Raw genomic sequence first — 16,209 nt, 5'->3', positions numbered from 1 at the left:
TGGTAAAGTTAGAAGTGCTAGGATACAAGGTGGGATAGAGGACTCTATGATGGAGGTAGTGATAAAGGTAATAGTGTAGGTGAGCTGGATTTACTAAGGTAACAGAAGAGTAGATTTACTAGTTTAGAGCATGGGTACTCGCAAACATTTCCCCAGAAGGACCACAGAATACATGCCCGAGGGCTGCGCCTATGCCAGCAGGGCGTGGGTCGAGATGATGAAAGGTGGGCATAGGGGACGCAAAGCACATGCAGACAACAAACCGAGCCTTCATGTGACTTCTGTCTGCCACCAACACTCAATTACCGTTATTTTATTTAATGCGTAAATAAATTATGCCTGTTTTACAGTTTTCTGAATATTCCTGCTCTGTCAAGTGAAAAGCAGTCCAGTACTGGTGTTCACCAGGGAGGCCGCAATTAAAGGTCAGGTGGGCCGCATGCGGTCCCCAGGCCGTATTTTGAGTATCCTGGTTTAGAGGTTGAGGTCCCAGGTTTTAGGTTAGTACAGGGTATCAATCAATCAGTATTTGTAAAGCACACCAACTCACCCGTGAGGGTCTCAAGGTGCTGGGTTCTAGGATATAGGTATGGGAAGATATAAGCAGGAGTATAGAACGGGAGTAAAGAAAAAGGCTGTTAACTACGAAGAGGGGCAATGTTAACTAGAGAGAATACGGTACAAAAGGTCAAAGAAAGCAGAGACCGGGAGGAGGAAGAAAGGCCATATAAGGAATTTCCCACTATGTGTGTAGGTATGGTCACCTCATTGTGCTTGTGCGCTTCACAAAACTAAAAGACATGTATGTGTTCATGCATGTATATGATGTTTGTGTGGTAGAGCTACCCAAAAGTCAGCCTAGCGCTGTAGGGCCAAAGGTCAGCATATAGCCTATAAGTGATTGGAGGGGAAGTTGGGTTCTGAGAGCGGAAGTGGACTGATTAGTTGCTGTGATGTTGTGTTCTTTGTAGAGGTGTGACTTCCTTAATTTAGCCCAGTGGGAGGTCGACCTGATGTCATTCAAACAGCTAGGTGCATCTATGGACAACTATGAATCTTTGTGGCCACTGGGGGTGGGTGCAGGCCTGCTTCCAGGAATTTATATCTGGATGGGCCAAGGGTGCGTTTGGGTGGGCCAATAGGTGCCCAATTCTCAACAATTGTGGAGGTAGACTACAACCTGGGTTCTGGTGCCACTGCACCTGCTGCATCATTGGCAGGTAAACCCCTGTCTCCTCTTCCTCAACACACACCTCCCTGCTGCAGCTCACCTCAGACATGAGCTAAGATCGCCACGGTTCACGGACATGCCAAGAGTTTTGTCTCAGACAGTAGAAAAATAGGGAAAATCATCTAAAGGTGGTATTTTTCTCCCTATCAGCACACAAGTGAAACAGCTAATATTAAAACAATGCACTATAAAATGTATTCTAAGGATTTCTCGTTGACCCCTGGCTGATAATTAAAGTAAACAAAAGTGAAAACAATCATATTTGCCATGGAGGAAGTACTTAACAGGTGCTTTCTCTGTGGCCACTTTTGCCTGTTACTGGGAGGGCCACGTGTCATGTTTGGGTGGGCTTGGCCCACCCGCTAGAACCGGGCCTGAGTGGTAGTCACGTTTTGACTAGCCATCCAAATGCCAATAATTTGGAAACATTCAAGGAAACAGTTTTGCGGAACCAGGTTTCTCTAGATTTCTGTTTTTTTTCCCCTCCGCATTCTCACACACACCCGTTTTCCACAGCCTGGCAAAGATCCCCAAAACACCCACCAAGCACTCGATTTTGTCGACTGACAGACAAAGAGTGCTCTGAGCATCTGGCCTCTGGATACGGATCCCGGAACTCGCGCGCGCCCGCGGGGACTTTCCCTCCGGAGGAAGGAGCAGCGCTCACCCTTTCATTACACGAGGAGCCAGAGGGTGATTTGCATGCTCCCACTCCGGGCTCAGGACAGTTCCTTCTACTCGTGGCACGGCCCAGCTCCCGCCGAGCGGCTCCGCCCGCTGACCTGGGGGCGCATGGACAACTCTCCGCACCTCGTCTTTTGGCGTCAAGCTCCTGCGCGAGTGGCCAGGGCACCTGCCGGACTGGGGCGCGGGCAACTGGATTGACCCCAGTCTAAACCATGTTTCAGTTTATTTTGGCAGCAGGCCCGGAGAGCTAGCTCCTAATATCTTTAATCATCTCACTAAATCTGAAAAGCTTATAATTCTCCCCTCTCGGTACTTGCAAATGCTGCAAGGCTTGATGCTTAATTTTCTTTTTACTTTGCATAATATCTCTATGATTAAAAAAAAAAAAAAAGGTCCAAAGCTGGGACACGTCACGTTTTTTTTGGCTGAAGCTGTGCATTCCCAAAAGGCTCTTAAAAGCCAGCTCCTCTCATACAGAAATTGAAAGCTCTTCTGCCTTCCTCTTCCTTTCTTGTATTTTCTCACCGTGGTCTTGGCTGTCCTTGGAGATCCTGGTTGAAAAAGCCTGGCGCCGAGAGTAGGAAATGGGTGCAGCGCGCCAGAGGCATGCGGCTGAGGGCTACACAACGGCAAGCCCATGGTTGGTCACGGGGACCCTGATCTTAGCCTTGGCCTGCTTCCTGGGCTTGGTAGTCCAGGGCTTTCAGCTGGCTGGGCTGCAGGAGGAGCTTGAACGGCTGAGGAGGGAGATGGTCGCAATGACGCCGTCTGCCCACCATGACCACGACGCTAGCAGGACATTTGCCAAGGTACGTTGGGTGCTTTTAGGATTACTAGATTGCTCATTGTACGTCGGACACAATGTGTTTGACCATAGTCGCTCTGTTTAGAAATAATTGTTCATTACTTGCATTGGTCGATTTGGGTCAATTGAAGCAAAGACAGCAATTCCCACAATGTGCGGAACTGTTAGGAACTCTAGGGATATCTCTTAATAAGAGAAACAGTGCAATGATTTATATCGCACACACCATGGAGAAAGTGTCTCTTGGCAGCAGGACCCTGTTGTAAATTGTGCGCGCACTTGTTATCAAGCACTGGCACAAAGTCAACCAATTACTTCCACCGGACCACTGGCAAAGTCCAGCTGCTGACCACAGGAATGTACTGACAGGGCTGGGAGTATTAGAGAAGTAGAATCTAAAGTCTACGACTCTTAGAGGACAGCACAAACACTACGGATAGTTCCTTTGTGATGCAGGAGGCAGAGAAGTAAGGCGGATGAGATGGCATACCCTGCTGCATGCGCTTAACCACCACACTGCTTGGCACCTTTTCATGCAGGAGCTCCCTCTGTTTACTGTGACTGTCTGCTAAGATGTTTTTTTGTTTCTCTGTGGTGATAGTGACCTAGAGAACTTTGAAACTTAGCAAGGGCAATATGTTGGCACAGTATGAAACTCAAGAAGAAACAGGGGTTTCATTAAAATATTGTCCTAGAGACTGATCGGTACTGGGAGCGACTCTCAGTCTAGGACCATGACAGATCTTTCACCAGGGGATATAGTTTTATATACTGGGAAATTAAACATTGTGCAATAGTTGGCTTGGAACAGAGTGCGCTTGGGACTCGAGGTGAGTGTCAAGAGACAGTTTACTGCTAAGAAAGGAAGGGGCTCTTCCTGGATCCTTCTCTAGAGGAGTGCTGGGACATAAACATCATACATACCACAGAAGACGCAGGGGATATATAAGGTCTGTGTCCAAGTAGAGGAATTTAGCCAAAGATTAGTTATATTCACAGAACTCCATTGTGATTTGCAATATCCTTTTAATGCAGAAATTGAGGCATTTTCTTCCTTGTTATACATGGTGGCAAGTGAAGAATGTATGCAGAATATGTACTAAAACACAGGGACAGGATGCTTGGAAGTTATTTCACACAATTTTCAAGTATTTTGATAGAAGTCACAATGAAATCTGCCTTTGGATGTAGAATGTTTAATAACAGAGGTGGATGTCTGCTCTCCTGTTTTAATCTGAGTTGTAATTCTGGTCAATGAATTCGTGGAAGCAGCTCAACTATTATGCCTAGTGAAGTAGTTAAGTTATTTTCTTATTACAGGAGACAAGGGATGTCACTCCCAAGTCTGTAATTAGAAAATTAGAAACCGTTTTTTTATACCGAGATTGCAGACATTAGTGTATTAAATATTTATCATACATTCATTTAAAAACAAAATCAACTCCTGTGCTCAATTTCCTTATTACTGACTTGAGATTTTGCCACATAACTGCACACAAGCATTGGTATTTTGTAATATAATGGTAATGTCTTCAATGAGTACACCTTTGTCATATATTACAGCTTATGGTGCTAAATTTCCACAGTCATTCAAGTGCACGGGGACATTTAACTGTAAAATATACATGGAAACATACTGGCTACAAGTTCATATTTTCACAGAAAAGTAAATTACATTTGGGTTAAATACCAATAAATTGAGCAAAAAAAATATGTTTAAATAGATATAGAAGTTTAAAAATAATACAAGAAACTGTGATCCATATTTAATGGCAAAATGACTGATTGAATTACCTCTGATTCACAATACCGGCTGTGTGTGTTTGGAGCTTGTAGTTTGCAGTGAATGTGAAAACTGGAGCCCTCCCAGCTACCATTTGGAAATAGTCCTCGTAGAACATTTGGGGTTGCCTGCTTCCACACTCACATACACATTAATACACCTGGACCTACATTATTGGGTAACACACATTAGTAAAGCCAATAGGTCTGACTTCAATGTGCTAGTGCATGCAAATACAGGCATGCCCAAACATGCACAAACTACTTGTGATGTGTCACTGTGTACCCTGCTTCCCGAGGAATAAAAAACAGGGCACAGTCACAGGAGGCACAGAAAGAGGGAGGTTGCACAGAGACGAGGCACAGATAGTCTCTGTGCATTTCTGCATGCCTGTGTTTATTCGAGTTAGCACATTATATCCAGAACAGAATGACAGTTTCTCTCAAAACACCCTAAAGGCAAATGGAGCTCCCAAACATGTGTCCCATGCAGGTCAAATAATTCAGGCTGCACTTCAAAACAGAGGGCCAACAGGGAGAAAGGCAGATAGCACTAGTTATGTTCCAGTTCAAAGTGCACACAGCTTAACAGTTCGGGCTGGGCTCCGTATTGGAGCTGAACTGGGGCTGATTTGCATTTGGTAGTTTCCTGTTGACGGTGGCACAGAGAGCAAAAAATCGATAAATTGGAATGCTGCCCAGAGTAATTACAAGTGGCTGACATTAATTCAAGCACCCCACTCCACATTTATTGTATTTCTCAGTGGTTGCAACTCTGGCCGCTCGCCTTGCCGACAGCAGTTGCATTTGTTTCCCAGCTGTGGTAACAGATCTTGTCTCTTATGTAGTTCAGTCTGTTTGGGCAGTTACTGTTGTCACTAATGTGTGTACCGTTGTGGTCAATCCTGTTGCAATCTGACTTGCTGGCAAGTGTTTGTTATAGTTGTCCCTGAAATGGTGGCAGCTGTGATCACCACAGTGGACCCAACCACTGCCATTGCTTTAGCTGTTGTTGCTGTTGTGATTGTTGTTGCTGCTGTATTCGTGCAGTGGTTACAGATGTGGTTTCTCTTGAGGTTCTTGCTGAGGTCACAGCTGTAGTAGTTGCTGTAGTCCACGCTGTGTGGCAACCTTTGTTGCTGCAGTTGTCCTGCCGTGGAGGCAGCTGTGGTTTCTACTGTAGCCCTTGCTCTCGACTTCTGTGGCTGGAATTGGTCATCACAGTTGTAGTCCCTGCTGTGCTTGCTTCTATTTTTCTGCTCGTTGCTCCCACAGTGGTGACTGACGTTGCAGCTATTGTGGTTCCTCTCGCTGCTGCTGTGATCCCTGCTGTTATTGCTGCTATGGTGGCAGTTGTAGTTGATGGCTGTTGTTCCTTCTGCAGTTGGAGCTCTAAGTCACTGGTATGGTTATTGCTGCTGTGGTTGTTCTGTTGTGGCAGCTGTCTTAGCTACTGTTGACCTTGCTGTGGTGATTATCACTTTGGTCACTGCTGGGGTCATTGCTGCTGTTCCCGCTGTGTGGTTTCTTCTGTGTTTGCAGCTGTTATCTTTGCATTGGTATCAGCTGCTGTTGCTGCAGTGTTGGTAGCTGTAGTGATATCTATTGTTACTGTCTGGTGGCTGCTCTTGGTACTCCAGTGTTCCCTGCAGTATGGCAGTTATTGCCACTGCTGTGGTCCCTATTATTGTTGCCAATGTGTGTTTTATTCCTACTCTGACTACAATTGTGGTCACTGCTATTGTCCCTCCTTTACAAGAAGTTCTTACTGTTGTTATTCCAGTTGTGGTCACTACTGTCCCCTGCTGTGGTCCTTGCTATTGTGACTGCTTTTGTTGAGCCTGTTGTCCCTCCTGTGGTGGCAGGTATTGTTGCTGCTGTAACTTGTGCTATGAGTAAAGCTGTAGTAGTTAGTTTGGTCACTATTGTTCTGTCACTGCTGTGGTCCCTATAGTGCTGGCAGCTGTGGTTATACCAGTGGTCGCTGCTGCATTGTAAGCTGTGGTTGCTGTAGCTGTGGTGGAGGCTGTCGTCACTGCTTCCCATCTAAATTTGCAGTCATTGTTGCAGCTGTTGTTGCTGTGGCGGAGATGGCTATCATTGGTGCAAACGCGACTCCTGTTAGGGCGTCTTTTGCTGTGTTTTCTGCTTTTGTAGAAGCTATTGCTCCTACTGTTATTCCTACTGAGGTTACAGCTTCGGTCACCACTGCATTGGGAGCTGGAGTTACTGTGCTTGCAATTCTCATTGCTGCGATTGTCCCTCCTGTGGTGGCAGCTGTGGGCATTGCTGGTATCCGAGCTGTCATCACTGCTGTGGTTCCTGCTGTATGTCCATCTGTGATTCCTACTGTGGGGTTGAACTAAAACCCGTCTCCATACATTTCCTTTTTTAACACGATGCGCCGAACTGTGCTAAGACTCTATAGCTAGACCTAAAAATAGTCTCTCTCTCGATAACCTCAAACGGTTACTGACCAATCAGATGTCAGTAATAGTAACGAAGCCAATCAGTACACCTGTTGTTAGCAAGGACCTATTGATTTTACTATAATTATATGTATATTATACTTGTATAAAGGGTCTTTCAGCAACCTCTCTACATTCATTGGTCTGTTCTTGTGTCATTCATATTTTGCTTCCACCCCCTACACCATAGGGCAATGGGACACCATCCTAGACAAAGAGAGAGAGAGTGTATGTGTGTGCGCACACAAATGTGTGACCGTGAGACTCTGTGTGCAAAATTGTGTGTATAAGACTGTGTGTCAGCGTGTGTAAGAGTGAGTGCCTTTGTATGTGTGAGATGCTTCTTTGTGCCTCTGTGCACACAAGCCTAGGACCTCTTTTGGGACCAGAATGGTCCTCTCAGTGATGGTAAAGTCTGACTGAGACACACATCCTCTGTTTGAGGATCGAGTACACACTGTGCCTGGTCTTTATCCATCGACATGTGGATGCAAAAGTATCTTGCTGCTGAGTGATGTGGAAGTGAAAGTATACTGCTTTTGAGTGATGTGGATGGGAAAGTATACTGCTTTTGAGTGATGTGGATGGGAAAGTATACTGCTTTACTGCTTTTAAGTGATGTGGATGGGAAAGTATACTGCTTTTGAGTGATGTGGATGTGGCATACTGCTTTTGAGTGAGTTGGATGTGAAAGTATACTGCTTTTGAGTGAGGTGGATGTGAAAGAATTCTGCTTTTGAGTGATGTGGCTGTGGAAGTATGCTGGTTTGGAGAGATGTGGTCTTGATGGTCATGGAATGGATGTGGTGGTGGGGTGTGGTGGGACATTGAATGGTGTGTACATCAAGAGACCTAGAGGTGCAATAAAGGAGTTATGGAGGGAACTGAATGTGTAGGGCTCTGTAGGTTAAGGCATACAGAGAGATGTGGATGCTATTGAATGATGTAGAGGGAAGTTCAGGTGTGTGAGGTGATGTGGGTATGGCATGATGTGAATGTCTGTGCAGATGTTTAGGGTGTGGCGTGTTGTGTAGGCTGTTGTGGATATATATGCAGATGTTTAAAGATATGAAGGACGTCGGTATGTCAGGATGTTGTGCATGTGCGTACAGGTGTGCAGGGGTGTGAGGTGATGTGGATATGGCAGGCTGCTGTGGATGTGCAGTCAGATGTCCAGGGGTGTGAGGGATGTGGGTACAGCAGGCTGCTGTGGATGTGCACGCAGATGTCCAGGGGTGTGCGTGATGTGTGAATATTGCAGTCTGCTGTGGATGTACACAGAGATGTCCGAGGGTGTGAGGGGTGTGCGTATGGCAGTCTGCTGTGGATGTGCAGCGATGTCCAGGGGTGTGAGGGGTGTGCGTGTGGCTGTCTGCTGTGGATGTACACAGAGATGTCAAGGGGTGTGCGTATGGCAGTCTGCTGTGGATGTACACAGAGATGTCATGCGTATGGCAGTCTGCTGTGGATGTACACAGAGATGTCCAGGGGTGTGCGTGTGGCTGTCTGCGGTGGATGTACAAAGAGATGTCAAGGGGTGTGCGTATGGCAGTCTGCTGTGGATGTACACAGAGATGTCATGGGGTGTGCGTATGGCAGTCTGCTGTGGATGTGCACAGAGATGTCATGCGTATGGCAGTCTGCTGTGGATGTACACAGAGATGTCCAGGGGTGTGCGTGTGGCTGTCTGCTGTGGATGTATACAGAGATGTCAAGGGGTGTGCGTATGGCAGTCTGCTGTGGATGTACACAGAGATGTCAAGGGGTGTAAGGGATGTAGGTACAGCAGTCTGCTGTGAATGTACACAGAGATGTCCAGCGGTGTGAAGAATGTGCGTATGGCAGTCTGCTGTGGATGTACACAGAGATGTCCAGAGGTGTGAGGGATGTAGGTACAGCAGTCTGCTGTGAATGTACACAGAGATGTCCAGCGGTGTGAAGAATGTGCCTATGGCAGTCTGCTGTGGATGTACACAGAGATGTCCAGGGGTGTGAGGGATGTAGGTACAACAGTCTGCTGTGGTTGTACACAGAGATGTCCAGGAGTGTGAGGGGTGTGCGTATGGCAGCCTGCTGTGGATGTACACAGAGATGTCAAGGGGGGTGCGTATGGCTGTCTGCTGTGGATGTACACAGAGATGTCCAGAGGTGTGAGGGATGTAGGTACAGCAGTCTGCTGTGAATGTACACAGAGATGTCCAGCAGTGTGAAGAATGTGCGTATGGCAGGATGCTGTGGATGTCCACACAGGTATCCAGGGGCGTGAGGGATGTGGGTGTTGCTACGAAAACGTGTTGAGTCATGCAGATCAGTGTGGAGCTAGGTATAGGTTGCAGGGAGGCAGATCCGGAGAGATGTGGCGTGTGAAGAGAAGTGTACAAGGAGGGGTCCGAAGAGTCAGATAAATCAAACCCGACCCGCACATGCAATTCAGTTCTTTGGGTACATCATTGATATATGACCCCTTTCAACCATACCAATGACCTCTCTGAGGTCCCCAGACCTCCTGATCAGGAATTTCAAGGTCTGCCGTATCACCACAGATGTGTCATATTTCAGATATACTGGCTGCTGGGAGCAGCTAAAACCTCTGGGAGAAACAATGGCGGGGATTACTGGGGAAAAGGGTCCTGGAATTACCTATTCCCCATTATTCTTAGTTAGAGGATTCCCAGGATTCAAACCCCCATTAATTTCACCTCCCCGTAGTTTAGAGAATCCCAGTAACTTTAACTCTGGGGCAGAAGAATAAACGCCCCCGCAAAGGGACGCTTGGGATGAGGCCCTAACATTTCAGGCTCAGAATTCCACACCTGTTGCTCATTCCTGGTTAATGGGTGTTCTTTATGATTTCCATAGTTGTCGAAAACGTACTCCAATAAACTCCCTACGAGTTTCTGTGGATTGGGTCATTATCTCAGGAACATCTTGAATCCCATCAACGAGAAATCACAGTACCATGCGGAACAGCGTGTAGCTTCCAGCAGTGCTATGAATGCAACAGCACTGAGCAGCAATTCTATCCTTGCCCATGACAATGTTTTTCTTTACAATTCTTTTTATTCTGTTATGTCAAAACAGTAGTATTCCTGAAAGCAGAGTATAGCATGGAACATTGAAATGCCATGGTTGAGATACATGAAGCAAAGGGTTTTTCATTCCATAGTCCCCTGAGCATATTCAGGTCCATCCACCCCATGCACCTACCCGCCTCCCAAGATGGTATTACCTCCCCAAGTGTAGTAACGAGACCAGGCTCAGTCGCTATCGTACATAGGCCCCTCCATAGTTCTTCCAGTTGGCCCACACTTTCCTCCACTTATGTGGCCAGCCTCTCACTGCATGTGGCTCACATCCGACTCACCCCAAATATTGAGGAGGCACCATTTACCATCAGGTTCCATCTTTTGTCCGCACACAGTGCTAATGCAATCAGTCACTGCTCGCCAATACCCCTGCGATGCTGGACAGCTCCATAAGAGACAGAGAAAGGAGCCTGACTGGCCACAGTGTCTACAATACTGATCATCTACCACTTACCCATTTTTGCCAACATGGTACATGAAACATATGCCCTGTGTAAAATTTTAAGCTGTACCAGACGGAATCTGGCCCGTACAGCCACCTCTCTGTGGGACGTCACCGAGTCCTGCCATTCATCGTCCTCTAATGTAACCAAGTCACGCTCCCACTGCGCCCTCAAATGGACCAGAGTGTCGGGGGAGTTGTTAAGTATTTTTGGTAGGTGAGTGAGATCGCTTTGTGGGGCATGTATTTTTCTAGGAGTCTGTCCTCCAGGTGGGAAGCCTTCGGGAGTGCTTCACCCTTTGGGAGTGCCATTAGCAAAGCATGTTGGATTTGTAAGTAACAATAGCATTCCGTTGGCGTTAGTTGGTTGCACGTGACAATGTTAAGCATAAATTAACCTCATGCGATTCCCTAATGGGGTTTTCACAAAACTTTCATAACACTGAAAAGCATTATTGCAACAGATGTGTTCAAGTGAAGTGAAATGAATAAAAGGACTCACATCCTCTCCAATAAAATAGCACAGGATGCAAAGTGATTCTTCTTCTCATCTGTAGAGCCAAGCGGCAAGCACTCTGATCCTAACTTCCCCCTCATACACAGTGTGTGTTCTTATGCAAATTACTTTATTTCCTTCTGCCTCACTTCTTTTATTTGTAAAAACTGGAAGCGATTAGCAGCAGGTCTGGCGGTGTGAAAGTCCCATGACACCCTTCTTTTCTTCTTACTATTCTGGCTGACCCGGCATGTTTTCTGGAGCCCGTCATGTTTTCTGCGGCAGGAAACCAGAGTTGTGAGTCTCCTGGCCAGTCCTGTACGTGATGATCTTGTGTTGCTTTCCAGCAGGATGCTATGTCCTGCTGGGGTCAGTTCAAAGCGGTACTCCTTAGAACGCTGGTGAGTACTCGTCCCATGACCATACCATGACACTACTAACTGATGGTGGCCAGAACCTGACTGGAAGACAAAAGCAGCTCTGTCAAATTTTGTCAGACCAGGCCCCATAGGGATCATAGCGAGCTCAGCAAGTGAGCCTGACCAATAAAAGGACTTATTGAGAATTTATGGGGGTTCTCCACATGTCATCCGCACTGGCTGGCATTTTCTAAGTGTGCTTGGCCTGGTGAAGCATAAACTCAAGATTCAGAATGTAACACAGCGGTTAGGGTTGACTTTACTAATAGCATTTATTTCTACCCAAACAAACCCTTTTTGGCAAAAGTAGTATAATCCAAGACTAGGGAAAACATAACTTTCTAACCTGTATCATGCAGTTCACATGCTTCTCTTTGGCTTTTCATAGCTCACTGTGCTAGATTATGATTGTAACTTATGAACTGGACAGTAAAAAAAAAAGAGCTCTGTGACAAAAGCAATAACCCTCTGAGCATTGAAAATAAAATACTGTTCTGGGATCTGCATTTTACACGTTCTTTGCAGCAGACACATTAACCCTCTGTGCTACCCTAGATGAGTCAAAACTGCCACTAGACAAAACTCCGATCTCTTTGCAGCAGGTATATTAATTACCAGAGTTATCTTGGCACTTTATTGTTGCCTAAAAATAGTTAGATATACAAGGAACTCTGCAGTGATTTTGAAACTGCTGCACTTCTACAAACCCAGCTCTCCCAGTAACAAAAGCGGACCCTCACCCTTCCAGCCTCCTGGGGAAATGCCCAACGCCCGGTACGGCCAGTACAGGCTTTTCGGTGGCAGTTGATTATAGTAGTGAGGCACAGGACTTTAGCCCGAACACCAAGGAGGAAACTGCCTGTAGTCTCTAACATGTAGTCCCATGCACCATGTCATGACTGTACTCCCTGTTTGCCCTTGACTGTATGTGAAATGTGAGTCTGTGTCTGGGTAACATGAGGTACCATGTCATGTGGTTGCCAGGATTAGCTCTCTCTCCTCTTCCTGCATGTGTCCCTTAACTGCTCCTTAGACCCCACTGATTTGTTTTTCTGAGGCCAAGTACACTGTGAGACCAAAATAATTTAATGGATGAAGTAACTTTTCTTACAGTTTCCTGCAACTTAATGAGCTTCAGTGGGTCAGGATGTAGTCTTGTCAAAGAGCAACATTGGCCTTGGCTTGAGAGCATGATTTGGGACACACTCCCTGCAGGAAAGCTAGGACCCCTTGCCTACTTCCTTTGTGTCCTCTGCCGAGAGCAGAAACAGTCTACCTGAAAACCACAAAAGGAAGTTGACAATCTTGCCTACTAATGGATGGTTGCCATATTTATTTGGCCAACCAAAAGCAAAAAAATCACTTTGATGGCTTCTTTCTCCCAAAAGGTGAGGCTGCACTTTGAATGTGACTGAATAGCTGATATGGTCCATGTGCCCCAAGGAGTGATGTAAGCAGGTCTTCTAGCATAACCAGTGTGCACCCTTTACTTGTAGGAGCTTTGCACGCCAGTCTAGAGGAAGATGAGAACCAGAGACATAAGCCTTGCTTTTCTCCCTTCTAAACTAGGGCCTGTAGTCAGAGGACTCTGGAGAATGTTTACTGTTGCTACTTCTAGAGGGTACAGAGGATATACTGCAAGGCATGGAAAGAACCTTCCCTGTTTAGAGAGAGCACCTCGCAGCGAGGAGGATGGTGATATGGCAGAGTGGTCTTTGGATATTCACGAGAATGCTTATCAGTTCTTCCGGACTATAATCTAATTTTTCTAACTCAAATGGCAGAAAGAGTAAACAAAAACTATGAACTCACCTAGTTCTATCTACAGGCGCCTTTAAATCCACCCCCACCCAATTCTTGGGATTAGGACATCATTCATGATGTTACAAAAATACATTTGAATGAAAATATCTATATTTAATCTCTAACAAAGGAGCTCATTTAGAGTTTGGTGGATGTGGGACATTAACCAAAAAGCAACAATGAACCAACTGCCAAATGGGCACCAGGTTTACGACAGCAAAAGCTCTGCTGGTTCCACAGATGGAAACTTTTGACCGACCTTTCGGGAATTATTTTTCCCTGTTGTACCACCTCGAAAACCGTGACAGTCCTGAACAGAAAACCAAGGACATATTCTCCATCTACTTGCTGAAAGAAAATTGCCAGAGCATAAGGGGCATTTGTTATACGTTTTCAATAACAAATACCTGCTTTGGAAATTGTATTGAAAGCTAAACGTTTTGCTGAGCGAGCACCTTAAACGTGGTGCTTACTAGACAGCAGTCCATGAAAGCATATGTTTTCTTGCTTTCTCCCTCATGTGCTGCTTCCCTTGTTCAACCTCCCTCTTTTCTCTGTTTCACTCTCCAACCATTGCTGCTTCCTGATTTTTTAAAAACAATTTAAGCCACCAAACCGCACCTCCCATGTACTTCTTGTCCATCTGTTGTCCATCCTTTGCCCCCACCGTTGTTTCTTGCCACCACCCTCCCTTTTTTTGTTGCTTGCTCCTTCCCACCCGCTCTTCTTTTACTATTGCTTGTCCCCCACCTACCCAGCCTCATCATGTTGTTGCTTCAAACCCGCCACCTATTCTATTGTTGCCTAAAACACCCCTCCCCTTGTTGTTGCATGACCCATCACCTGCCCATCCTCCATCTGTTATTGCTTAAGAGGGTCCCATACCATCCTCCCTTCTTCCATTGTTGCTTAAAAACCCCTACCCGCCATAACAAAGATAAAGAGCAGGCACCTCTGGCTGCATCAGTACTTTTTTTGCCCATCTGCCCTCTGTGTGACCCTCCAACCTGACCTTCTTACTTCCATTGTTGGTCCCCCAGCCACCATAAAAAATAAATAAATAAAAACACTATGGGACGGACAGCGCTAGCAATATCATAACACTTTTTTCCCCACTCGCCTTCCATGTCTCCTCCTGCCTCACCTTCCTGCCCTCATGCCAAAAATAAAAAAGAGCTGCAACATGGCCAGCACTAGCCGTGTCATAACGCTTTTGTTAAATTTCATCCATGCTGCTGTAGACCATGGCTAAAACATTAAGAAAGCTCATACCTCCCATAGGCGAAACCTATTGGCTTTTCCAATGCTTGCATATTTTTTTGTGGCTTTAAGGCTGCAATTTGCTCTTGGGCTGCTCCTTTCTTAACACATGTTTTTTTTTTTTTTTTTATACACCACTCCAAAATAGGTGTTCTCCATTTAGGAATGGTGTATATATAAAAAAAAAACATGACTGCATGCAAATTCGTAGACAGCCACCCATCCTTCGGTGGAAGCTCCAGAAACAAATACAGTGCTTCCCGTCCGGCTGTAAGCAGGAAAAGTAGGGAGCTCAAACAGAGCCTACACCAAGCCCTCCACGTGTTCCAAAAGAAACCCAAGTGATGACACAGTGAAGTAAGCCTTGGCAAATCAAGGCTTGCGTATCAAAAGCACCTGTGGGACTTGAAAAGAGAGGCGACTGCCAAACTATTGGCCAAACTTTTGTACGACCTTAAGACAATAGGCACAATAAATTCTAGAAAACAGAGAACAATCTGAACGTTTGATCTCAAACAAGAGTCCCAGTTAATATTCCAGAAGAAACGTTGTACCAATACCTCACTAAACAATTTGTCACCCAGGCCTCAAGCCGAGCCTTCAGAAGACTGCCACCAATGGAGTGACAGTCCACTTGACCCTAAAACGGCCCTCCCTGGGGCTTGAACCACCAGCCCCATGCCCATCCAGGCAGAAGCAATTGAGCGGCAGATCTTAATAATCCGAAGAGAAGGGGCACCCGGCCCCAACGGTATCCCAACTACATTGTTCAAAGAAGACAAATCATACTAGGCAAGCCATGTCAGTATAGGGGAGCCGAGGAATTCCTAATACCATTTATTCATCTTGGAAAGACCCAACACTCACCCCGATTTACAAAGGGGGTATTGTCTCTGACCCAGCGAGCCATCAGCTCATTGCCCTCTTGGACGTGGAATCTAAATACTTTGCAGGTTGTCAACTACAGGAACTAGTGACATAGGCTTAATCCTGTTCAACCAGACAGGGTCTGCTAAAGGTATAGGCACAACCTCAAACCTGTTGGCCATATCCCAACTGCTTGATCAAAGTAGGGCACAGACTACAAAGCTGAGTTTGAGCAGGTAGACAGAGGGATGCTTGGTTACTCCACACCAATACCTGCATCTGGATCAAGCTAGGTGATGGCGCCCACCTGTCAAGAATGATTCCATCCCATCAGGGGCTACGGCAAGGGTGTGTGCCTGCTCCCAACCTCTTCATCCTTTTCTTAGCTGATCTGCCTCGCAGTCTAGTGCAGGTTAAGTCTCACGCTCCGAAGCTGAGCAACACTCTACTTCTGTGTTTGATGTATGCTGATGATTTAGTGCTACTTAGTCAGACCAAAATCGCCCTCCAGAGGCTCCTGGAGGCCACAGCCCAATACTCCGACAGTAACAATATGGAGATCAATATAAAAAAGTCCAAAATAATGATCCAGAGAAAAACAACTTTGAGTCCTGATCAGTGTTATATGGGCAAGGACAAAACTGAGCCGGTGCAATAATACAAGTACCTGGGCATGGTTGTCGATAGCCAGGGCTCCTTCAGACCCCACGTGTAGCTAATGTGCCAGAAGCCCGTTGTTCTTACTGTCTCCTTTAAGCACATTAAAGCAGCCACAGGATCCTCTACTTTTTTACCACTGCTGAAAAATAATCCAGGCCAAGTTAATTCCCACTGTTCCCTATGGTAGGGAAGTTTGAAGGGAG

General features: G+C 46.1%; 1 protein-coding gene across 2 annotated transcripts in view; it reads left to right on the top strand.

Annotated features, from left to right (window-relative positions):
* Positions 1–1,895: 1,895 nt before the first annotated feature.
* TNFSF13 (TNF superfamily member 13) overlaps positions 1,896–16,209 on the top strand; it is a 97,615-nt gene continuing 83,301 nt past the window's right edge. For both annotated transcript variants that reach the window (XM_069218705.1, XM_069218704.1), the window contains exon 1: positions 1,896–2,727. In XM_069218705.1, the coding sequence (XP_069074806.1) occupies positions 2,503–2,727 (225 nt within the window). In that variant the 5' untranslated portion in view covers positions 1,896–2,502. The remainder of the gene's footprint in view (positions 2,728–16,209) is intronic.

The sequence above is a fragment of the Pleurodeles waltl genome, chromosome 12, assembly GCF_031143425.1.
Source record: "Pleurodeles waltl isolate 20211129_DDA chromosome 12, aPleWal1.hap1.20221129, whole genome shotgun sequence".
NCBI lineage: Eukaryota > Metazoa > Chordata > Amphibia > Caudata > Salamandridae > Pleurodeles > Pleurodeles waltl.
This window is presented reverse-complemented; position numbering and strand designations above follow the sequence as displayed.